The following is a 26000-nucleotide window of genomic DNA, read 5'->3' as shown; positions in this document are numbered from 1 at the left end:
AAGACCTTCTGTCATAAAATCGAGGATATTTTAAAAATAGCAAATAAGAAATCGGATGCAAATTAAGACGTAGAATTATTTTACTTCGATATTGCACGCATCGTTGGCTAATTGTAAATTTGATATAGTAATTAACATCCATCTTTAGAATCTGATTAAACGGTGACTGAGAGGCACCTCTCGAGTGCAAAGGGTAAAGAAAGAACCGTAATCAATATATTCACTCATATTCATCGTATCGCTGAAATTACTATAATCTGTGCACGTTATAGTTAGGTACCTATTAAAGATCGGTAGTTCTAGTGTTAAAAATGTGCGAAATCGAGGGTAATTACGAGAACGAGTAGATTAAACAGATTCGTCTAGCTCTCAATCGAGGAATTCATCAATGACCTATATTAGCGAAATATCCGCTGCTCTTAATCCTAAACACAGCCAGGAACCGACTCACCGTCTACACCGGTCAGCCCCACATCCCATATGGACCCCCTGACAGGGATCTCCCTCCCGTCAACCTTGAAACCGCAGATCAATCGTATTACGCGCCCTTCCACGGCATCCCTGATCGTGGATCCGCGAAGGAACCGTCAGAACGCGGCTGACTGCTCCCATACTCTGGTCTACCAGGACACCTCTAGTCTCGCTTCCCGGTGCACGTCGGAAGGTTCGAGACGCGGCGTGGAAGCCGACAGTCAGACGTCCTCTGGACTCGAGACCTCGAACGGAAAGCAGCGACACGCGACGACGGCGAGGAAAATGAAGCGAAAACGAAGAGCTGCGTGGAGAAGAAGAAGAAGAAGAAGAAGAAGAAGAAGAAGAAGAGGAAGAAGAGGAGAAAGAAGAAGAAGGCTACAACGTGGACGATAAAGAAGAAGAAGAAGACGAAGAAGTAGAAGAGGGGAACGCATCCTCGGGGCCGTCCTAACGGTAGGGCGGGTCACTGCACGCGGCTACGCGAATGCAACTCTTTGCAGTTGCACCGCGAGCGTCGGCCAAAGACTTCGACTGCAGCGTCGCACCGGTGCAATGCCCTACCTAGGTGTAACGCTCTCGGCTACCCTTGCACATCCTCGCGTCCTGCCTCGGCTCGCGCTTCTTCCTCGGCCTCCTCTTCCTCCTTTTCGCCGCCCGGCCGGCCCCCCGCTCCCCGCCAGCGCCGTGCCCGCTCTAACCGAGTCCTTGAACTCGCTCGCAGGGAGGGTGACGTCTGGGAGGAGGAACAGACCTCTCCTCCTTCGGGGTTACTCTCTTTCGCACCTGGTTGTCGCGCGTACCATCTCGCGCCGCAGATTTAGTCTACCTCTGTCTCGGCGTCCGATTCATCCTGGTCCAGGTACATTCCAAAGCATCACGCGGGAACATCGGTTCGTAGGGGTTGAAGGTGACACGTCTTGCCGATCTTCCGCTTCTTTCTCTTCGTTATTTTCATTTTAGATGCTAGCTTCCTCTTTTCGGAGGAGTCGTACGGTATTGGAGGTTCTAGGGTAGCTTTTCTGGAAAATACTGCCGATTTCTTACATTTTTTAACTTTTATGTAGGACTGTATGCTGATCTTTCGATCTTATTCTTCAAAATTTTCATTCTAGCTGCTAGTATCCCGTTTTCGGAGGAATCGATGTCAGGCGTGTATTATTGTAGCTTTTAAGGTAATTTATTGGAAGATATTGCCGATTTCTTTTATTTTTTAATCTCTATATAGAAGTATATACCAATCTTTTGCTCCTTCTCTTCGTGATTTTTATTTTAACTGCTGGCTTCCCCTTTCTGGAGGAATCGAATTGTATCGTAGCTGTTAGGGCAGCTTATTGGAAAGTACTGCCGATTTCTTTCATTTTTTAATCTCTATGTAGGACTATATACAGGCGAATGTTGAACTAGAATCTCGTTCTTTCTTTCGGATTTAGATCCGCGTTTCTTCTGACGCAGGCTTTCTTGCTAGAAACCACCGAGTTTTTCAGATTCTCGCATATCTTCGTCGAGGAAGTTTCGATTTACAGGTCTCCAGACCAGCTCACGGTACTCTATCGAATCTTCCGATAATTATCCAATGTTGAAAGACAACGTTATACATTATCCTTTTGTCTTATCATTATCCCTTAAGGCGTCTCCGACTTTTGGAACCCTAACGATAATGAAATCGGTATAAACAGTCGAGATCTTCAACGGGCCACCATTTTTCTTTTTTAACTCTCTACAAATCTGTATTTGCTTTATTTTATCTACTATATTTCTGTAGGAAATTTAAAATAGTTTTAAGAAATGTACGTAGAGTTAAGAAGAATCAGTGGTTAGAGAGTTACTGGTTCAGATCGAGAGTCGTCAAGTCAGGAGTTTGGTAGTAGCCAGAGTTAAAAATTGACAGTTAGGAGTTAGCGGTTTTTGGAGTGCAGTCGTCAGAGTTATTAAGTGAATTGTCAAATTGGCAGTCGCCAGAGTTAAGGATTGACAGTTAAGAATTAATTGTCGAGAGTTGTCAGATTGAAAGCTGAGAGTCAGTTACTAAGTAAGATCGGTAGTGAAGAGCCTAGTGAAGCCTTATCAGAGATTTACTAATAGTAATTTCGCGTTTAATACCTCACAAAACCACCCAAAAACCACCTTGATCTTACATAATTTTAGGGTTTCGTTTGGGATTCCTACATATTTTGGGGTCTCATCAGGAATTCCTACAATATATATAATCGTACTTATTTTACAATTAGAACCCATAATCCCAATCTATTTACCTATCTATTAACCTATCTATCTATTTTCGTTTGTAATATAACTGTATTACATTTCTTATTTTTCCCATTTTTAATTAAATTATTATTTCCCTAACTAAGTTATTTTACAATTTGAACCCACAATTCCAATCTATTTACCTATCTATTAACCTATCTATTAACCTATCTATTCATTTTCGTTTATAATATAACTATATTACATTTCTTATTCTTTCCATTTATAATTAAATTATTATTTCCCTAAATAAGTTATTTTACAATTCGAACATATAATCCAAATCTATTTACCTATCTATTAACCTATCTATTAACCTATCTATTCATTTTCGTTTATAATATAACTATATTACATTTCTTATTCTTTCCATTTATAATTAAATTATTATTTCCCTAAATAAGTTATTTTACAATTTGAACATATAATCCCAATCTATTTACCTATCTATTAACCTATCTATTCATTTTCGTTTATAATATAACTATATTACATTTCTTATTCTTTCCATTTATAATTAAATTATTATTTCCCCAACTAAATTATTTTACAATTAGAACCCACAATTCCAATCTATTTACCTACCTAATTAACCCGTCTATTTATTTTCCTTTGCAATATAACTGTATTACATTTCTTATTTTTTCTACTCTTAATTAAATCACTATGTCCCTAAATACGCGTGCACAGTGTGTTTTTCAACCAAAAATCTACAACAATCGGTTACCGCATAAAGACCCCCTAGGACCCCCGGTTCCCTGCGAAACTCGGAAGAATCGCGTTTCGCTGGAAGGTTCTGTAAGATTCTCGAAGATCGAGCACGGTGAAATTTTCGAGTGGATTCGAGGCTCCCGTTCGGAGCCGATCCAACACCGGGGGGAACCGATCGGAGGTGAAGAATTTGTTCCGGGAATCGCGACGTGTGGCCGACCTACAATTCCGAGGTACGAATTTCGTCGTATTCCGCGGCGGTGCACGGTGCGTAACAGTACTCCTACGTCTCTCGCGCTTAGAACGCATGCACACGTTCACACGCTTGCGTAGCGAGAGGTTACGTGCGTGCGTAAGAGCATGAATGACATAACGATCGTAGAGACGTCGGGCGTCGACCCTGGGCCAGTGCACTACCAGTGCACTACCAGTGCACCACGTTCCCGCCGGCATAGCCTTTTCTTAGCCAAACGCCGCCGATAACAACGCTTCCTACCTCTCTGGCCTATGATTGTATGAAAAACGACCGGGTTCTCACACACGGATTCATTATGATCGTCGAGCGAAATAATCGAACGATTAATCATCTCCTTTTTTTCTTTTTTTTTTTCCTTTTTTCTTCCCTCTTCCTTTCTCCACTCCTATTCCACGGATACTGGGTGAAGCCGTGCACAGCCAGCCAATGCTAAATTAATTCGGTTCTTATGGCATACGTTAGAGCGAAATAACGATGTTCATTAAATATCGATTATCTTGCATTTCTTGCGTTAGAATAATATCGCAATTATATCGCGAGCACTGGTATCGCTGATGTACCATACTAGGACTGCCGATCGTCGAACGATTATGGGAATGTCTGTCTGGAAATTTTTCCAAATTATTTATTAGTTTAATAATTACGAATATCCCGAGATTTGGAATTATTTATCAGTTAATGATCGGAGAATTTTTATTCTCCTCGAAAGGTGAGCGATTATTACAAATTACGGTTATTACGTAAAATTGATCAAATTTCCGAAGATCAATGGGATTTTTATCCACTCCATTCGTCTATTTACGATTTCATTAATGCAGGTGATTTAAGAGGATTTTTTAAGACTCGTAAATCAGTGGTATAGCATTCTTTAAGTAGAATACGGAAGCACGGGGTGATGTGAAAAGATGTTAAAATCGATCTAAATTTCGCGGATGTGTTCCCTCGAATCGACGTTGGAACGCTCTTATAAAATTCTGACAATGAGCCTGCATAACAGTACTCTCGCGTTTCTACGCTTACGCACGCTTGCGTAAGAGTATGAATGACAAAGTCATCGACCTGGGCCACTGCGTCACCGACACGTCGCCTGCTCAAAACAGCTCATTTGCAATCCTTGTTTTGACACGTTCCCCACCTCTGCTTCGTTCCTCTTCCTCTTCCTCTTCGACCCTCGCACCTGCGGTTCCGATCTTTTAAATCGACCTATTACTCATATCTCCTCTTATTAACAGATAAATCGACGAGTTCCATTCGATTTTCACCGATTTTTCATTTAAATCGTCGTTTTCGACCGAACATTTTGGAAGACTTCGTAATTTCGAGACTCGAGTCCTCGAAGAGTTATTATTGACAGGTATTAGCCCATTAACGGTTCATCCCGTGAAAGATTGCCAAGTACTATACACGGACTAATATTAGTAGAAAAACTACTACAAAATATAATTTTTTATGATACTATTTATGATTTTTTAATTATTTTCTTATTATTATTAAAACACGATTCTTTATATTATGTATTACACGTCAAAGTGATTTTGAATATTAAAAAATATGGATATTTTTTGGGTCTGAATTTGTAAGTTTACCACACTGTGAAGGGGTTGAGAGTTATTACAAATGGGACCTTAGGCTAATTTTTTCGTCATGCTTGGAGCGAAGTATAAGGAAAGAAAACGATTTGTTTAGTGACAACCGAGTTCAAATTATAATTTATATGGTTTATCGATGGGCAGAAAATTGTTAACTCTTTGGGGCACGCTGGGATTAAGTGTCCCACCTTTTTGGGGGGACATTTTTAGTCCCATCTGGAAATATTGCAATATCTGCATACGCATAGCTTCATATTTCGTCTTATTCACGTAAAGCAATTGGTAATATCTTCGATAAATATTATTATAAATGTATTCCCTTGTGTTTTATTCCCAACATTCAACATGGAACAGTGGGACTATTTCAGTCCCACCCTATAACAACAAAATCAATTATTTCATTATTATTCTTTTATGTTTATACATTTATTAGTAAAAATATACCAATCTTGTTTCATTTAAAACGCGATAAAATTTCTGTGCAACATGAGTGTATTTTATTATTCAAAATCCTGTGCTGCAAAGAGTTAAACTAGTCCCAATTATGGGGCCCGTTCGCCTTGGTAGGGGAAATTGAATCGTCGGTGCATCGAATTCGAGTCTAGAGTAACGAAGTTTCAATGAACCTAAAGGATAATTATACTTATCGCGAATCCGAACACCCTAAATCGGTGGTCCCTGCCGGGGTACCGTGGAAAGTTAGGGTTGCGGGCTCGTGACGAGGTTGCACGCTCGAGTGTAAGATTAGGATCGATTCGACGAAGTTTCGCGAAGTTATAGTTCGATATAGTTTCTAAATCGTAATTTTCTTTCTTTGCTATAACGTAGATAGTAATATAAATATAAATATAACACGGGTTTATTTTATTATCCGAAATCCTGCGCCGCGAAGTGTTAAAGGGGTGAGAGGAAAACGAAGCTCTGTCAAATCCGTCGTGTATTCGTTTTCGTCCAAGAGCCAGTAGCTGCTTTTGTTTTTCTGACCCAGATCGCCGAAAGTTCGTTGCCACCGCAGTGGCTGGCCAGTTTTGCTAGGTGAATGATCCTCGCGCGCGTAATCCTCCTCGAGGACGCGGCGTGTTGACACGTGTGGCCACCGATCCATTGCTCCGGGTAATGGCCCAGTCGGAAACCCGAGAACCAGCGAAATTTATCGAGACACGCGATCGAAAATTCAAGATGCACGATAGAGAATCACGTGGTAGAAGCTTTTCATGGGGTGAGCTCTGTCCTCCGCTCTCCTTCCGCGAGTTTCACACGCGTTTCGCGCGTATTACGTGTATCTCGCGTGGATGATCCTCGATGGAGATTAGATAGCTCTCGCGACGATTCTTCGGCGCCTGTCGACGATGGAATTTCCAAGCCTTTCGCGGTGTCCCCAGTGTTTTCTTTGGAGCTGGAGTATGCAATTCTAAAGTACGATAGTTTCCAAATTTTTTATTAAAAATTTGGGGGTGTAATTTAAAATTTGGGGGTGTTATTTAAATTTCGGTGTTGTTGTTTAAATTTCGGTGTTGTCATTTAAAATTCGGTGTTGTCATTAGCCCCCGCGATTTGTCAATAATTTACTCGATAAATGTGTTGCCAATTTTTCTATGTCTTCTGCTTTTCCATTTTCTTTGAAGCTCTTTACCATTTTTCTACCTATCTGTCATTTTACCGGTATAGTAATTTAATAGTAATTTTGTCGAATTTCCAAGCCTTTCGCGGTGTCCCCAGTGTTTTCTTAGGAGCTGGAGTATGCAATTCTAAAGTACGATAGTTTCCAAATTTTTGATTAAAAATTTGGGGGTGTAATTTAAAATTTGGGGGTGTAATTTAAAATTTGGGGGTGTGATTTAAAATTTGTTGTTATTTAAATTTCGGTGTTGTTATTTAAATTTCGGAGTTGTCATTTAAAATTCGGTGTTGTCATTAGCCCCCGCGATTTGTCAATAGTTTACTCGATAAATGTGTTGCCAATTTTTCTATGTCATCTGCTTTTCCATTTTCTTTGAAGCTCTTTACCATTTTTCTACCTATCTGTCATTTTACCGGTATAGTAGTTTAATAGTAATTTTGTCGAATTTCCAAGCCTTTCGCTGTGCCCCCAGTGTTTTCTTTAGAGTTGGGGTATGCAATTTCAGCGATTGTTTCCAAATTTTTGATTAAAAATTCAGAGGCGTCATTCAAAATTCGGTGTTATCATTTAACCCCCTCGATTTGTCAACAGTTCACTCGATATACATAATGACAATTGTTTCATGTCCTCTGCTTTTCCATTTTCTTCGAACCACTTTCCCATTTGTCCATCCACCTGTCATTTCACAGGTGTAATAATTCTATAATAATTTCTCCGATTTTAGTTTCATCAAAATGGAAATATAATTGATATTTACCTATCTCTATCCTCATTCTTGCGTCATCTTTACAATATATGGGTTTAATCGTTACTATTAGTATACACCAATATTATTAAATCCATCCTTTTAAAACTATATAATAATTTACCTATATATGTATACATAATTTACCCTATGAAGGTAATAATTATAATTTCACGTAAGATCGCATATCTATCCGAATAAAAATAAAAATAAAAATCTGTATGTCCCAGAAATATATCTATCCAAATAAAAATAAAAATAAAAATCCGTATATCCATATATCCCAGAAATTCCAAATACCCTTAATCCCTTGCTTGCGATCCTAAGTTCAAAACGATCAACGACCTATTCTGAGAAAATTCGATCCAAGACACCGTGTGACAGTCGAAACCACCTGTGCCGGAAACGAGGAAACGCCGAAATGGTCCCCGGTGATCTAGGCCGCTTGCCTCGTCATGGAAACAATCCCGCGGATGAGTTGCTCGCGTCGCAGAAATAAACCGCGATACAGAAATAGTCGGTTAAAGCGGATCTATCGGCGACGTTGAGCAGGTTACTGAACCGCGATCCCGGGAATCCACTTGTTTTCTATTCGATAAATCTCGAGGGGGAGAGGCTAGCACACCTACTCGCGTGGAGTAGCACGCACGTGCGTGCGCGTAAACGACCTGCCACCGTATCGTCCTCTGCGTCACTCGGCCAATCGGACAGGCTATAGATTAGTCAGGTTCGTTACGGGCCTGAATTCTGATTCAGCCGTTCGGTGTTTTCGACCAACCCTGCTGACTCGATCACTCCGCGGGGTTCGCTGACCTTTCGTCGAGAAAAATGGTAAACACGAGAACGGGGTTCGATCGATGACTGTTTGAAAGATAAGTTTAGCTGCGAAGTTAAAAATCAATTTGGTGTATAAGCGTTGAAGTGCAATTATTAGGCGGTGGATGGGTAGCCTGGACCGGCATTTGTGTCAATCTTTGACCTTTTTAACGGCGTTAGGAACGCGACAGGCCAGTTTCTCGCTAGACCTTGCCGCCATGTCAGTTTAGACAAAATATACGCTTTTAGTTCAAATGAGCAGTATTTAGTTCCTCCCTCTCTTTTTTCTTCTTTCCTATAATTCCTGCAATAAGATATAAGTTCCTAGAACGAATGTTTATATGAATATAAAATTCGATGGAGTTAGGGGGGTTTGAACGAACCCTGTCGCGTACCCTCTTGACAGTTCCTTAAGAGTCGAGTACAGTTGCAGATACCTCTTAGAGGGATAGGTCAGTCTCTCAGAAGAAGCATTACAAGAAATATATATCTTCCTTTGGAAATAAAAGACTATAAAAGAGAATATATTTATATATATATCTCGTATATATTTTACTATTAAAATCCATAATCCCAATAAAAGGAAAATGAAAAATTAATTTATATGTATATCAGAAGAAAAATTATGGAAACAAATAATCAAAGCGATAACGTCGAGTGCGGAATTTTTAATGAAAATTTGGAATTGATCATTTAGATTATGGTAGGCTTAGTGTTAATTGGAAAATAAAATATTATAAAAGAGAATATATATATCGTAGTTATTTTACTATTAGAACCCATAATCTCAATAACGACGAATTGGATCAGGGTTGAAGAGGGGAGCTAGATCGATGACAGGGGTTGCATCGAATTTTCGGGGGAGAATGATCTTTGACGAGATCGAGGATCGAGGATGAAGCGAAACGATGGTCCAGTTTATTTTTCCTTCATCTTTTCGTAGGAAAAATAATTTTAGAGGATTATGATATCATAATTATGATTTTATGATGTTTATGATTGTGATATTATATTTAGAGGATTTATCAAGGTTTGACAGAAAAGTTCATTAAATTTTGGGATTTTCTGACAGTTCTTTTTCTCCTGGATTCGAATATTTTGAATTGGGAAATGAATTTTATTTAGATTATGGATGTAATAAATATAGGAAATGTACGAAATGTAATAAATATGGAATAGGTAATTGCAAAAGTAATTGACCAAGATACCGTTTAAGAATCTTGACCAAGATTGACCAAGATACCGTTTAAGAATCCTGTTCAAACTTTCCAAAACCAGGAAAAATCTTCCTTCGCTACTAGAATCTACTTCAGTGCGAAACTGGACTCTTCGCGTGAATTTTAAGCTTCCATCCGCGGGATAGATACCCGTGGAAGACTCGATGAAATAAGGAGGAAATTGTGGAGGAACTCTGAATAAAAAATGTTTTCATACGGTGAGAAAATGAAGGAAATAAAACAGCCTCGTACCGATCTAAATTCCTCTGCCATGAATATTCGAGAACCGTTTTGACGAGTAATGGGTATAACCTGATCATCGAGCTTCGAATTTTCAAACTCGCTCAACATACCGCCAGCAATTAGTCAGTCCCAAGGCAAGATAAAGCCAATTGTTCGAGAAGAATAAGGTTCACCGATTCAGTGGTGTAAAGGGTTGCGCATCTCCTCTCCCCGAGCAAAGAGATGAACGAGACCAAGAGCAATATCGTTCGCTCGCCAAGGTTCATTTGAATACAGAACGGACCTCTATTTCGCTCCAGCAGAACAGACGGAGAGAGCAGGAGACCTAACAGTCCACAGCGCGAGCAGTATCCTTAACCGTTTGAGTGCCACGGGTCATTATTGTTTCCCAATCGACATTTGCCAAGCGGCGCGATAGCGCTTGTCATATTCCGTGTCCAAAAATGCCGAGCGGCGCGATAGCGCTTCTCATATTCCGCGTTCACCAACCGCGTTCAAAAATCCAGAAGACAATGAGAAGAGCATGCAAAGAGAACGAGAACATCCCGAAAGAAGGAAGAATCTGTCAAATCTGATATGACAGATCTTTGCTTCCCTGAGAGAGGCTCACAAGTCCGAGTGTACTCTCAGTACCCCAAAGTCTCCTTGACATTTTGCTATCATGTACCGCATAGAAATCTCTAGGACATACTCCAGGAACCACGCGTTTTGACAAGACAGTGTATTGACACCTAATAGCGCGTGAACAACGAGAAAACTCGCGTGCGGTCCTTGACAGAAGGCGCGTGAGGCACGAGAAAACTAGTAAAAGGTGCCCAACGCGTTAATCGACGAAATGTCTGCGAAGAACCTGCGAGAAAGCCGAAAAATGTGGATCCATGGCGAAAAGCATTGGCAGGTGGTGGAAGAAGGCAATTAAGACGAAGAGGGAGGCTCCCGCGAGAAGTTCCCATCGCGGTTCGAACGTGGAAGAGGAGTAGGGAACAACAAGACCAGTAGCGATTCCCTGTTCTCATGCTCGTTAATCTATTAATAAACGTGTCCTTAACTGTTCCAGCGGGCGGCGCGCGGCGGCTGCGAGCGACAGCGGGCCGCGGACAGCCACCAAGGGAATCTCTGTTGCTTTTCAACGAGCAAAACGACGAAGCAGGAAGAAGCGCGGAGGCGCGGGCGGCGCGCGGCCCGGAGGGAGCGGGCGTTCTCCGTTCGTCGCGAGATTAGCCAACCTGGAAGAGGGCCGATGCCAGTGAACTCGGTTGGCCGGTCACTAACCAGGTAACCCACACTAGCAACAACGTCAACGTGCTATGCAGCGCCGCCAGCAGCGGCGGCAGCAGCACCAGCACCAGCACCAGCAGCCACACCACCACCAGCCACGGCAACGGTTACGCTACAGGCTTTTTCAGCCTTCTCCCGGGAGACGATGCTCCCTCTCGGCCACGCGGCACTCGGCCTGCGCAGGATAGATGCATCCGCGGGTAATTGCGCGAGCATCCTCGCCGGTTGCTCGCCAAGATAGCCTCTCCGGCGTCCCGTCAGCTCTGCACGAGCCGTCCTGCTTCCTTCCGGCAGAGATAAGCCTAGCCGACCACGGTCTTCCGTCTCCGCGAGCTCTCTCGATCGACTCTCCAGCTGGATTCGCGCCGGGGAATTTTCGAGGGCGAGGGTGCAGGCTGTTTTCTTTCAGCTGGAGCGCGGCTCGAGAGATGTTGAGGCAGGTTGCGATCGTAGGGAAGCCGAGGAGGCTCTTGCTCGAGTGGCTTCGAGTTGCCGAGGGTTCATCGACGATGTTTACCTTACTTCAGGGTGGATTGCTCTTTCCTTTTTATCTTTTCTAGCTGTTTAGGTCGTTGGTCTTTGATCCGCGATCGAGTAGACTTTTCTAGCTTCCTCGTTACTCGGTATCGCTTACGAAGGTCTAACTTCGAGGCGTGCGCCGCCATGTTGGTTACCGGTGACCGTCACTCGGTGTTCGCGCTCGAATCTCGTTTTCCGCTAGGCGGTCAATGTGTCAAACGTCTCTTGGAACCCCTGTTTCTTTCTAAATATTCATCTCGCGTCGAGACTCGAGAGGCGAGTATCGATAGGTCTGTTCCCGGAGAGGATCGAGAGGCTAGATCGCTCGATCGAAGAAATCTCGTACTCGTACTCGCTCTCTCGTAAACCGTTTGCAATTCCTTCACCTGGAACGTTAACAAATAATCAGCAACGTCGTTCAAACGTCAGACAACGAACGACGGTCGCGCAAAACGAAAACCTCGCCGCGGACACACTCTTAACCCTGTTTCCCTCCACGTTCGCCAGGATTCTAGCTCACGACGTGGAACGTAATATTAACGGCCTGTTGGAGTATGCTGATAACGGTTGCCAGGAAAAGCAAGACGACGCGTATCCCGCGCCAATCCTCCACTGGATTATCCGGAACTTTCGATCGCGATCCCCGCCGGTCCCCGACGGTCCCCGACGCGACCACGGGCCCCCGGGGCCTATTATTTCGGCTTCCCTTCTTCCACGCGACACACGGTCTAACCGGTCAGGCCGAGTATCGGGTAATACAGGCGTGACGCGTCATAACGACGAAGAAGCTTCGAGTAGTTGTTACAGAACGCAAGAGGAACCGCTATTCCACACGGGCGTTCACGTACGATCCGACACGTGACGAGGAAGGTTCGTGAGCCTAAGTAAGAGGAAGAGACCGGTCACTGAAGGTGGGGGCAATGTTCCAGCGAGAAGTCACGTTTCGTCACCGAATTACCTAATGCCGCTGCCCGAATCGTGTCGTTGGGTCACCGATGTCCAACTCTAGCCACCGCACGCGGAAGCCAAGCTAGGCTGCAGCTCTATCCACCATTTTCTGCTTTCCACCGTTTTGCGTTCCATTTCCAATCCTCGAATTTCTTTTCTTTCCTCGACTCGCTTTGAAACTGGGTCTTTGGAAAAGTTATTCGTGGCTCAGAATGTATGGAGTTTGGGTTTCCAGTCTCGTGAGATTTCGCAGATTCGTGGGACGCTGATTTATTTAGGTGGTCCACGTTAACGGTATCGGAAGACTCGTTTATAAAATAGATCTGAATATGTGGTAAAAGCATGTTTACGCGTTTTCTTTCTCAATTTCTTCTCAAAATACGCGAATCTTAGCTAGGATTAACCTAATTGTCAGATATCTGAAGATCGTTGACAGTTACTATCGAACGCTATTTCAATTTCTTTTACAATTTCCTCCATAACCAAATGGAAGAATAATCGAGTAGCCTATTAGGACGAGATATCTAGACTTTCACAGGCGAGAATAATCTATTCAAAAATTCCCATAAAATTTTCGAAAACTTGGAACCGAATGAAAAGCCAATAGAATCTTACAAAGATGGACTAAGGGACGATATTAAACACTCGATTACCATTATATCGGTTGAAAAATGACGAGGACGAGTGATAGGGACAATATTGCACCCCGAATCCTGATCAGAAATTCCAAAAACGATCATTTAGGCCAAACCAACTTTGTCAGATATATCATTTACTAATTTTTCGAAGCTTCGACGTCAGTCGTGACATTAAAAGAGCTAGCATCGTTTCTTCAAGATGATAGACACATTTTCTATTTTACAATGGTCTAAAAATCGGTTGACGATGGAATAGTTAGCCATTTTGGATTTAGAAAACGGTAGGTGGAGCGACAAACCGAGAGCGACGCTGAAAGCGACACGAAAAAGCTGGATCCGCGAAGGAACCCCGTCGGAATTCTTGCCCTCAGCGTGCTCCGGCTCGCGATGCCGCTCGATTGTCCCCCGCCGCCTTGGGAACGTGTTCAGAAGTTCACGGTCACCTTGAAAAGCATCATGAAGGTGTATTACGAAACGGTGGCGTGGCTCGCGTGTGCACGGGCCTTCTCCTCATCGGGAACAGAGAGAGGAGAGATGCGGCGGACGAAGAGGGCACCGCGCGCGGGCAGCGTGCTGCCGACAGAGACGGACGAAGGCTGGCTCGCGTTGGTGGGGTCTGCAGTTTGTTGCCCGGTGACCGAGTTCATCGCCTCCTCGTTGTCGATGCCCCGAAATCGAGAATCTTCGAGAAGCCGGCCGAGTGGCCGGACGAGACTCGCTTTTTCATCGAAAGCTGCCAGGGAAATCGTCGGTGGAAACCAGGCTGGGGTGAGTCGAAATTTATCATCGGGTATGGCCGGGTATAGCCCCCGCGGAACGCTGTTCCGCTCGAATCCAGCCTCGACCGCCTGCACACGCTCTGCCTTTCGTAACGGTACACACTGTTGCACTTTGTACCCGCCGCTTCATAAACCGGGGACGCCGCATTGTGGAAATTCGAGAACGATCCTTGGAACGCGGCTGGGCACGGTTTCACAGCGGTTCCGCGGGAATTTTCTGATGGGAAATTACACCTGTCTGGGGGCCCCGCAGTGCCGTGTTCCGCTGGTTACGCGTTCGATGGTTCCGTGGTATTAGATGGCTGCTTTCGTAGCGGATAATTTAAACCTGGTTATCGTCCGGACGTGAAGCGGAGTTAGGTTTGCCTGGCCACTGGTTCGGCCAGGTTTGGGCTCGTTCTTCGGGTATTCGGTCGGGGAGAATTATAAATAAGCGGCTTGAAAATAGACGGGCTAAAAATATCGCGGGAAAAGCGAGATTACGTTTGGAGTACTGGTTTGGGTTCGTTGCACAGGTATTACTCGGCGAGCGAGATTGACAAATCGTTTGATAATGTCTAATCTTAACACGTCGTGGCGGAAAGTGAGGTTAGGTTCGTGTAATCGGCGCGGAGAGTAGGTTCGAGATCAGTTTTGCTAATATTCGCGTGATTAAGATTGACAAATGGTTCGAAAGTACCCGATGTAAATGGGTCGCGTGGAGAAGTGGGGTTAGGTTTGCTGGATTTACTCCGGAGCAGGTTTAGGTTAGGTTCGCGTTTGTCACTCGGGCAATGCTTCGTTGCATAGGATTGATAAATGGTCCGAAAGTACCTAATCTAATGGAGTCGCGTGGAAAAGCGAGGTTAAGTGTCTGATATCGATTTAGACTCGATTCGAGTTCATTAATTTCAAATTACTCGAACAAGATCGATAAGCGTTTTGAAACTCTATAATATAAACACGATGCGTCGAAAAGAGAGGTTAGATTTATAAAATGTGTTCAGAAGTAGATATAGGTTAGGTTTGCGTTTGTTGCGTAGACACTGCATGATTGCATAGTATTGATAAATGGTTCGGAATTAGCTAATCTAAATAACTTGCATGGAAAAGTGAGGTTAAGTTTCTAATATCGATTCAGACTCGATTCGAGTTCATTAATTTCAAATTACTCGAACAAGATCGATAAGCGTTTTGAAACTGCATAATATAAACATGGTGCGTCGAAAAGAGAGGTTAGGTTCATTAAATGCGTTCAGGAGTAGATATAAGTTTGGTTTGCGTTTGTTGCGTAGGCACTGCATGGTTACATAGTATTGATAAATGGTTCGGAACTAGCTAATCTAAATAACTTGCATGGAAAAGTGAGGTTAAGTTTCTAATATCGATTTAGACTCGATTCGAGTTCATTAATTTCAAATTACTCGAGCAAGATCGATAAACGTTTTGGAACTGTGTAATATAAACACGATGCGTTGAAAAGAGAGGTTAGGTTTGCAGAATGTATTCAGGAGTAGATATAGGTTAGGTTTGAATTTGTCACTTGGGCACTGTTTTATTGCGTAGGACTGATAAATGGTTCGATAGTACCAAATCTAATGAAATCATGTGGAACAGTGAGGTTAAGTATTTAATATCGATTCAGACTCGATCCAAGTTCATTAATTTATGATTACTCGCTGAACAAGATCGATAAACGTTTTGAAACTGTATAATATAAACACGATGCGTCGAAAAGAGAGGTTAGGTTTGTAAAATGTATTCTGAAGCAGGTTTAGGTTAAGTTCGCGTTTGTCACTCGGGCAGTGCGTGGTTGCATAGTATTGATAAATGGTTCGGAACTACCTAATCTAAATAAGTTAGGTGGAAAAGCGAGTTAAGTATTTAATATCGATTTAGACTCGATTCGAGTTCATTAATTTAGAATTACTCTGTGAGCAAGATCGATAAGCGGCTGGAAATTATCTAATCTGAACACGACGCGTCGAAAAGAGAGGTTAGGTTCGTGCCACAGGTTTGAATTACGTTTGTCGCTGACTTACTTGCTGCTTAGGCACTGCTCGCTGGATAGAATTGATAAATGAATCTAAAGTCGCTAATCTAAACACATCGCGCCGCAAAGTGAGGTTAAGTTCGCGGCGCTGGTCGCGCTTGCTACTTAGGCGCTACCTGGTGGATAGAATTGATAAGTGGTCCCGATAGTGCCTAATCTAAATACGTCAAAAACGGAAGTTTATGGCTCGAGTGGAATATCCCTGAAGGTAGCTCGAAGGATTTTACTCGATTAGCCTGCTGCTCGGTTGGGTAATGTTGATAAGTGGCTTGATGGTTGTTAATCTGTGCACGTCGTATTGAGACGTTAAAGGAAGTTTATGGTACAGGTTCGAGCGAGAAAATTTCGCAAGTAGAGTGCACGAACGATTATATACGTCGACTCAGGTGCACAGCTCGTTTCAGTACTATTCATAATTGGCGCGCTGGCAATTAATCCAGGGCCGTCACATCGGGAGGTAAAATGATGTCAACGATACAAGTTAGGGTTAAAAATATCCAGGAAGGTGGAATATTTTACCGATCGGGTTTGTTGCTCACGCGGTTCGGTAATTAATCCAAGCACGAGAAATTAATGCAAGTTTATGGTACCGGTTTGCGTTAGACACTTGGTTTACGAGATTTAATCAATGGTGTCTGGAACGAAGCAATTTACGAGCGAAACCGTATTAGAATCGATTGACGAATCTTTATTAAACACACTCGGCAGACATTTTGAATCGTTAATTTAATTCGCCATTTCGTTCCTCGCATACGGAAACATTTTCTTCGATATTCTTAGACCACGATCGAAATCACCGACACAAAAGTTCCAGGACCTATCAAACCTCTTCGATATTTTAAAATTAAATCTCCGATAATTCACCGAATTTATAATTATCGCGGAATTAACGATTTAGCAGTCGAAATGCACACTCTGTGTTTTGATAAATTAATTAATATTCAAGGATCTTCTTTATTTCGAACAACGTCGAAACGGAGACTCTTGGAGGCAGACCCCTTGGTAGGTCGAGCAGGCAAGATAGTCGTCGAATAATTTGCTTTAATCGAGCACGGACAGCCCGGGTTAACGATTCAATGGCCAATCCCGTGTCTCGTCGCGTCGAAAATTAAACGGTCAACTGACAGCGACCGTGAACCCTTCCTTTCTGCGTGGCCTTTGCGATTTTTGCCTATCGGTCCTTGGACACGTCCATCTTGTTTAAGGAGGAAGATCGTCCCCGCGGAAGTCGACCTCGCTGAGGAAAGGACAGCCAGTCGGCCATGGCTGTCTTATTCTACTGTCAGCCTTTTATTAACACCTAGCGCGCATAAGCAATTTCGCTCTGACGCTACTTCCTCGCGTTAAATCATTTTTCTCTTCTTTTTCTCTCTTTTTTCTCGCCTCAGTATACTGAGCCATCCTTGACAGAGTTATGTAAATTAATTTCAGTCAACGTAGCAACTTTTTATTCTTTTTATATATATATTTTACCGTATATTAAAAATTCTTTAATAACGTTAACCCTTTGCCTTCGGAATTATTTTTTCATTTTCTTGGCAATGACTCAATTAACGATTATTTTGAGTATTTTGTTTAAAATTTACTTCACAGGACAGGTCGTAGACTGTTACCTATTTTAAAAAATTTCGTTTACTTTTATATTATATTAACCCTTTGAACTCGACGACTTTTTGGCTAGAGAAGAGTAGAAATTTGAAGATTCTCTACTAAAAATCTGACGATACTTTTTTGAGCAGTAAATAAAAAATTGTAGAATTATTTGATTTCGATACCTCGTACACTGTTACATTGCATTAAATTTGATGTATTATTTAATATCGATCTTCCAAATTTCATGAAATCGTGACTGAAGCTCATCTCTCGAGTGCAAAGGGTTAATATCATTCTATATTAATTTTATTATTTTATTTTATTTATTTCTATGTAACTTGGTGTACAGTATTGTACCTTTTATCGTCTGCTATATAGCTTTCCCTATTTAATTTTCTTTGACAGCCAAGGAAATTTGTTAATCAGAGATTTTTTGGTACTCTGTCATTTCGACTGGACAGATGATCAAGTTAGTAATGTCTATTAATTTTATTATTTTATTTTATTTATTTCTATGTAACTTGGTGTACAGTATTATACCTTTTATCGTCTGCTGTATAATTTTCCCTATTTAATATCATTCCATATTAATTTTATTATTTTATTTTATTTATTTCTATGTAACTTGGTGTACAGTATTATACCTTTTATCGTCTGCTGTATAATTTTCCCTATTTAATATCATTCCATATTAATTTTATTATTTTATTTTATTTATTTCTATGTAACTTGGTGTACAGTATTATACCTTTTATCGTCTGCTGTATAATTTTCCCTATTTTGTGTGTGCATATTTTATATCGCTTTATTAAAAATGGCTTTGCTCGTAAGTTTCGATAAATAAATAAATAAATAAATATTATTTAACCCTTTGCACTCGACGACTTTATCGTTACAGAAAAATAGTAATTGGAAGACTTTCTATCATAGAGTCGACGATATTTTCAAAATGGTAAATGAGAAATCGTACGCAAATTAAGATGTAAAATTATTTTTCTTCGACATTGCACACATCGTTAGACAATTTTAAATTTGATATATTAATTAACGTCGATCTTTAGAATCTGATTAAATGGTGACTGAGATTCTCCTCTCGAGTGCAAAGGGTTAATATGGTAGAAAATAAATCGTCACTGAAATGGTTGACATCGAATCGAACCTCGAATCTCGAAGCTCGAAGAAGAAATCATAAAATTGAGAAAATAAATCAAAAATGCGCGAAAATTCGGGAAATTTAAGACACCGATGATAATTACCGAATTATAGGAAAATCGTTCGGGAAATTTATCAGTGCACCTCGAAAGGAGGATACTCGTTGCGGTAGGTGTAAGTTTGCGAAGGAGAGGACGGTGGAAACGCGTTCGTAGCATTAATACCGTCGCGGCCCGTATAAATCACGACGAACGAGAACATTCTGTCCAGCAAAGTTCCACGGCGTGTCAGTGTCCCCGATGCTGTAACGAGTAGGTGGTGAACTCGGTGTCCCAGCTTACTATGCGCGTGTGCGCGAGCGAGAGGGACACGTCATCCTCTTGCTAGTCCGCTCGTTTCCACGTTGCCCCCTTTGATACGCGCAATCGAATCGCCGTTTAACAAAAGCGGACAAGTGCATCGACTCGTCTCGCCTTTAGCTCTCCGCTCGATCGTGGCGCGCGCTAAATATGTACGCGATACCGCCGATGAAATTCTAACGAACGCCGCCGCGCCTTCCTCTGCCAGAAATCACCGATCATATTCGAGGGTCGTTGAACCTGCCCCGTTTTCCCCAGTTTTCACTTTCCACCTTTCTTTCGCGCCATCCTCGCGGCTACAGTTTTCTCCAGCCTCTGAGCGTTTCTTCCCTCGCATTTTTTATTTTTATTTATTTATTTTCGTTGCTTTTTGACAGCTTCGTTGTTTTAGTGATCTTGAAATTTTGTGCGTTCCTTTCCTTGCAATTTTTTATTAGCATTTATTTTCGTCGTTTCTTACCATTGTCGTTGTTAAAACGTTCTTGAAATTTTGTGCGTTCCTTTCCATGCAATTTGCAATTTTGCAATTTTTTATTAGTATTTATTTTCGTCGTTTCTTACCATTGTCGTTGTTAAAGTGTTCTCGAAATTTTGTGTTTTTTTCGATGCATTTTTGCAATTTTTTATTCCTATTTATTTTCGTTGTTTCTTACCATCGTCAGCGTTAGAGTATTCTTGAAATTTTATGGGATTTTTCCTTGCAATTTTGCAATTTTTATTCATTCATTTTCGTCGTTTCTTGACATCCTCGGTGTTTTAGTGTTCTCGAAATTTTGTGAGTCTTTTCCTTGCAATTTTGCAATTTTTATTCGTATTTAATTTCGTTGTTTCTTACCATCATCGACGTTAGAGTATTCTCAAAATTTCGTGTGATTTTTTTCTTTGCAATTTTATAGTTCTATTTATTTATTTTTATCATTTCTTATCACTGTCGTCAGAGTGTTCGCGAAATTTCGTGGGCTTTCCTTCTTACAATTTTTTAATTTTAATTATTTATTTTTGAGGATTGTTCTGGACCTTTTCTCTTCGAATTACCCCGTTTCGAATTTCGTAATTACAATCGTAGTACACCAATGGAAATAATAACAGATGATAATAAAAAAATCAATCGGAAAATTCGTAATTTTCTAGAAACATTCTAGAATGTTCTCGCAGTAGAATAAAATAACCATGCTGTTTCTCCAAAGTTACAGAAACAAACTTTATGCACTGTGGATGCAAAATTCCACAAGATTAAAATCTTCAAATAATAATTTTATAAAATCATGACAGAAAAGTTTCAGAAAATAACCAAAATAATATACAAAAGTCTCCTCGGTACATTAATAAAGCCATCGATTAAAGTCCCCCCATAAATACCTAATCTACACAACCCACACAGACACCTCACCAATCTTCTCTCGATATCTGAAAATTTAAACGTCGATAAATTCCTCATGAACGAACGACCAAGTGATCCGATACCACATCATAATCAAAGAAATAAAACTCGACGATTCGATTCTCTAAACCTAAAATCTTCAAAAATCTTCAAAAATCTTCAAAAAAATCCGAATTCCAGTACTACTGTCCTAACAAAAATGGGAAAACAACCAAGAAACGGGGGACCAAGCGACATTGGGGAAATTAAAAACCGCAAAAAGGAAACGAGGAACAAAGCTGGCGCGACCACGCGTAACCGCACGCACACGGAAAACAATGAGCACGGAGCATGCGCGCGGGCCTTGCAGAAAACGCGGGCTCGATCTTTCGTTATCGAGATATCCCCGCTAGTTTCACGGGTTCACTGCACCCCGCAATGGGCAAGATAACTGAATCTGCATCCCACTTTTCAACGGCGCGCACCACGATACTCGAGTAACCGCATTTGGATGGTTGCATCCCGACGCGCGAGGCTCCGCGCCGCCGATGCTATTTTACTGCCCGACCAGTCTTGCCGGTCAACGAGAAATATGAACTGTATCGGCTGTTGTATAGTTCAGTGAACCGCGGACCGAACATTACCACCGCGGCGTGGCCGGTTGCTGCCGCTATTGCTGCCCGTTGCTGTAAATCCCGATTCGCAGCCACGCAGCCGCGGCTCCCGCCGCGATTTACGACTGGCGTTAACCTGCCGTCGAATATAATAATCGAATAAACGACCACGGGCTACGGGGCGAACCGTAAGCCCGAGTTTGCTCGCGAAAAATCGGCCCGCGCGATGAAAGGCGCGACGATAGGCTGAGAGATAATCTCAGATGGAACAGAGCCGGCAGCCGTAGTCTGAGAGGCGTAGATGGCAATTTTTTGGACCAACGGATGAGCAGGTGGATACGCGTGGGTGTAACGATGAAAATTTTACGATGGCAGCTCGAAGAGTAGAGAAGGTGAGGGACTTGGCACTGGAGTTTTGCATTTCGTTGACCACGCTGAGAATTATCACTGCAAAATTATTTCTTTGACAGTGGAGGAAATATCAGAGGGAGTAGCTAATTAGAGATTTTTTAGTACGCTTTCATATTTTGATTGGACAGATGATCTAGGTAGTAAAGATTGAATTTCGTTGACTACGTCTATGTTACCCTAATTTTCTTTGACAGCGAGGGAAATATGCTCGGGAGTTAAGTAATCAGAGATTTTGGTACTTTCTGTCATTTCGAGTGGACAGAAAATGTAATAGGTAATGTGAAGTTTGGGATTTTCTTGACTACGCCGAGATAATTTTCTTTGACAGCAAAGGAAACATAAGCATTAGCAACTGGCCAAAGATTTTTTGGCATTTCTTACCATTTAGATTGGACGGATGATCTTGTAGCTAATGTAAAATTTTGGATTTCTTTGGTTACGGAGTGATAATTTTCTTTGACAGCCAAGGAAATTTGTTAATCAGAGATTTTTTGGTACTCTGTCATTTCGATTGGACAGATGAACTAGTTAGTAATGTAAAGTTTTGGATTTCCTTGGCTATGACGGGATAATTTTCTTTGACAGCGAAGGAAATATGCTCGGGAGTTAAGTAATCAGAGATTTTTTGGTACTTTCTGTCATTTCGATTGAACAGATGATCAAGTTAGTAACGTAAAGTTCGAATTTCGTTGACTACGCCGGGATAATTTTCTTTCACAGTAAAGGAAACATACATAGGAGTAACTGACTACAGATTTTTTGGCATTTCTTGCCATTTCGATTGGACAGATAATCCAGTGGGCAATGTAAAGTTCGAATTTCGTTGAGAATTTTCTTTAACAGCTGACCAGAGATTTTTTGGTACTTTTTCCTATTTCGACTAGACAGATGATCCGGTAGGTAATTAATGGAGCGAGATGATTCGAGCTGATTTATGCCGATGTTTATTAGAGTATTATGTTCATCGGCACGCCTCGCGATCTCGTACTTGAAACGGCAATAAAATTATCCGAAACGAAGTGTGTAATTGTAGAGCAGGCTGTGTAACGAAAATATATTATGTATATCAATAGCTGGAAGTAGAGCATAAAGGTACAGTTCTATCAATAGTTCAAACTAGACTGGCCGAGTATAGCTTTGCCGATAATTTAAAATAGACCAGAAAGCTACACCTCCATCGCTAGTCCAAAGCTCGGTGTATAAAACTCGCAGCCACGTCAGGAACGTCTATATTACGTAATTTTAAGTTCCATTGTGTATCCCGCGTGGAAACGCCGGTGCCATTTTACCGTTATTGCGTACATATAATAAGTCGAGAATTATTTAACCGACGGTGCTGCTGCAGCCATAAATCCGAGAGCCTACAGAAGCGTGTACACCATGAAACCAAGCTACGTATATAAAATTCCAAATAAATCCCCGACCAAATTCCCCTATATCCAACATCCACCGATCATCGACCGCAGACAACCTACCCCCAAAATCTCCCTCTCCCTCTATCGATCCCAAAATCCATTTCCATTTACCATGGGGCCCCGTCACCGTGTGCTGAAACGTGCTATAGAGGCGCAACTATAAGGCGTCAGTTCGGTATCGCCGGGCTGCGAGGACAATGCACGGGTTGAGTCGGTACAGCGTCGGTCAGTGGCCGTGTGCCTTGGACGGTTACGTATCACGTATTCACAACGCGAACTTCTCTTTGATCGGTCATCGGCACGACCCTCGGCCAGCACGCACGCACACACGCGCGCGTGCACGCGCACAGACGCGTACGCGCGCCTACCTTCTTCTACGTGCACGCACGCGACCGCACACGCGAGCGCACGCAGCACCAGCAGAGTCCACAGGTAGTTAGAGGGAAGCACAGGGGAAGGGGCACGCCTGCACACGTTCGCGATGCCACGTTGTTCCCTGTGCATTAAACGAGCCTCATTGTGCCGAACGAGCGAAAACCTGGCCAGGATCGTCGTCCTGCCAATGCTTCTTCGATTTCCTGCCCACCGGCCTGATCGATGTCCCTCCTCGCTCGTCAATCCTATCGGCACCCAGAGATCAGGGTCTATCAACTAGTCTGCCTACGGATCTCTATCTGCACCGGTGTACAGATATCGAGTGCTTCGCGTTAATTAGAGGAGCCAGGAACCAGGGAGTCCACGGTAGCTGAATTGGGCTTAGGAGTGAACCGTGTAAATCGGACGACAGAGGTAGATGTCCGTGATTAGAGGCTTTTCGGACGAGTTTAGTTGGATTGCGTATGACGAGGATGAAGGGTACTGCTGATGAGATGGGTAGCAGGAAGGTGTCCCGGATGCAAGGACTAAGTTGGGTACTACTGGGTCTGGTCTTGCACTGGTCTAGGTGTCAGAAGACTAGGTGGACTCTGACTCGTAGCTCCGAATCGAATATTTTACCCGTTGTCGTTCAGTTCGTTGTCATGGGCCTAATGATCCTCAGGGTACCCTGTCTCCAGAGCCTCCATTGCCTTCGTCCCTTTGTTGCGCAGCTGAATGACGTCGATTCGAGTTACAGTCGTCATTGGACAGCATCATCGAGCGAACGTAAATAATGGAGCCCGGTGCAGCAGGCCAAGTGAATGGCCACTGCCGAAAGTAAGTTTCGGCCGAGTAAAAGTGAAGCGATAAACGCGCGGGGCGAGGAGGATGGCCAAAGTCCGAGCTCGTTCGCTCATTCGCGACACCAGGCCAGGAACGGAAACGGTGAACGGGCTTCCCCGTCGGTATCCTTCCGCGGGGGTAATTGTTCGTCCCATTAGGTCTAACTGTGAAACGCTAGACCCCAATTGGGCCAATCGTACGGGCCACCGAACACGGACACCAACGGACCCGGCCTCGATAAGATCGAACCGGCACGCTGCACTCCTCCATCTCTCGTCGCACGAAAGTGGTTCTACCAGAGACTACTTTCGTTCTTGGGGAAAATTGAAAGAAAGAGGCAGGGTGCGTTGACACCACGCGTAGTTTCTTTAAACTGCACGAGTACAAAGATCGTAGATCGTTTGCGGTATTTTCACAGCGATTGACAGCCTAGTTTAGGTCTAGGTACTTACCCACTGCTACGAGATCGATCGAATCAGGAAACGATAAACCTGGAATGAATCGTGGCTAATTAGAAGTCAGGTCTGCACGGTTTTTAGAAGTGTCCAACTCCGCGCTCTGGCAATAAACCCCAGAACCTAGGACTCGCTGCGAGAGCCTGCGCCTTGAAATCCGCTACGAAATTGATCGAACAAAGAAACCTAATCCTAGATCCGAAGGAAGGGAACAATTAAACCTAGAAACTACGTCCACGCGATTCCCACAGATACCCACAGGTATTCTCGTGCGAACACCCACTGATTCCTCGCTAAACTCTGCCAACGGTCAAACTCCTGAACCTAAATACATCTTCCCGCGAAAGTAACTAGGAGCATCGACTCATTCATAGTACGTACCTCGGGAAAAGCATCCTGGAATCGCAAGAAAAGGGAACAACATTTTTATTCCTGTCATAAGGGAACCAAACTCGAATCAGACGAAAGCACCAATTGACAGTAACCAGGGAACGCGACGAAATCCTGGCCGATCCTGACCGAAGCTACCCAGCTCGGCGAGATGAATCGGCAGCTGAGGAGCGTGAGAGGATGAGCTCGAGGAGGTGGCCGCGGAGTCTCGACCGCTCCAGATCCGTCGCTCTAAATTCATAGGAGTACCGATAGTGCAATCGAGTCCAGCCCGCGGATCGTGTGGCCCCGCTGGCTGTTCGCGTGCCTGGAGTTCTACAACGAGCGTGAAAGGGGGAGAAAGAAGAAGTGGACGAAGACGAGGACGAAGAGGAAGCAGCAGAAGGAGGAGGAGAGGCACGGAGCCGGTTGAACGACGACGACGAAGAGGACGACGGTGTGTGCAGCAGCAGCAACAGGGACGGCCGAGCAAACTTGGCCGACGGGAGTACACACGATGGTGTGTGGTGCTCGCGTGCTTGGCCAGAGTGGGGCCACACGCCAGCGGCAGATACCCCCTTCGTCGTGCTGGCCGGAGAAGGGAGGTTAGTGAACGCAACTGGACGCCGGTCACTCACCTCCAACCATATTGCTCCACATCCACGGAAGATAAAGAGCGAAGAGGGGTGGGCAGGGCGGTGCACCAGCTATGCACCGACAGCCGCGGCTTATGTAATTGCGCGAAATTTCACTCGTTGCTCCCCATTCCGCGCCGCCAATTACAATCCTGGCTACTCGCGCGCTAATTAATCGCCACCGCTCTAGGCGACCGGTGCGGATTAGCCCGGTGCTTCGGGATTCGGTGCTTCGGGGTAACCGATATGTGGGCCAGCGAAGGCTACCGAGGCTTTGGCAGTGAGATTTTTCGGCTAAGCAACGGAGTTCGGTGAAAGGGAAAG

At 43.2% G+C, this 26000-nt stretch overlaps 1 protein-coding gene across 1 annotated transcript in view; it reads right to left on the bottom strand.

Annotated features, from left to right (window-relative positions):
* Window positions 1-2538: 2538 nt before the first annotated feature.
* LOC108546988 (uncharacterized) overlaps window positions 2539-26000 on the bottom strand; it is an 84311-nt gene continuing 60849 nt past the window's right edge. The window contains exon 2 of the mRNA XM_017899303.1: window positions 2539-2666. Coding sequence (XP_017754792.1) covers window positions 2539-2666 — 128 coding nt within the window. The remainder of the gene's footprint in view (window positions 2667-26000) is intronic.

The sequence above is a fragment of the Eufriesea mexicana genome, unplaced genomic scaffold (assembly GCF_001483705.2).
Source record: "Eufriesea mexicana isolate 0111107269 unplaced genomic scaffold, ASM148370v2 scaffold812, whole genome shotgun sequence".
NCBI lineage: Eukaryota > Metazoa > Arthropoda > Insecta > Hymenoptera > Apidae > Eufriesea > Eufriesea mexicana.
Note: the sequence above shows the minus strand (reverse complement) of the source record. Positions and strands in the feature narration are given on the sequence as shown.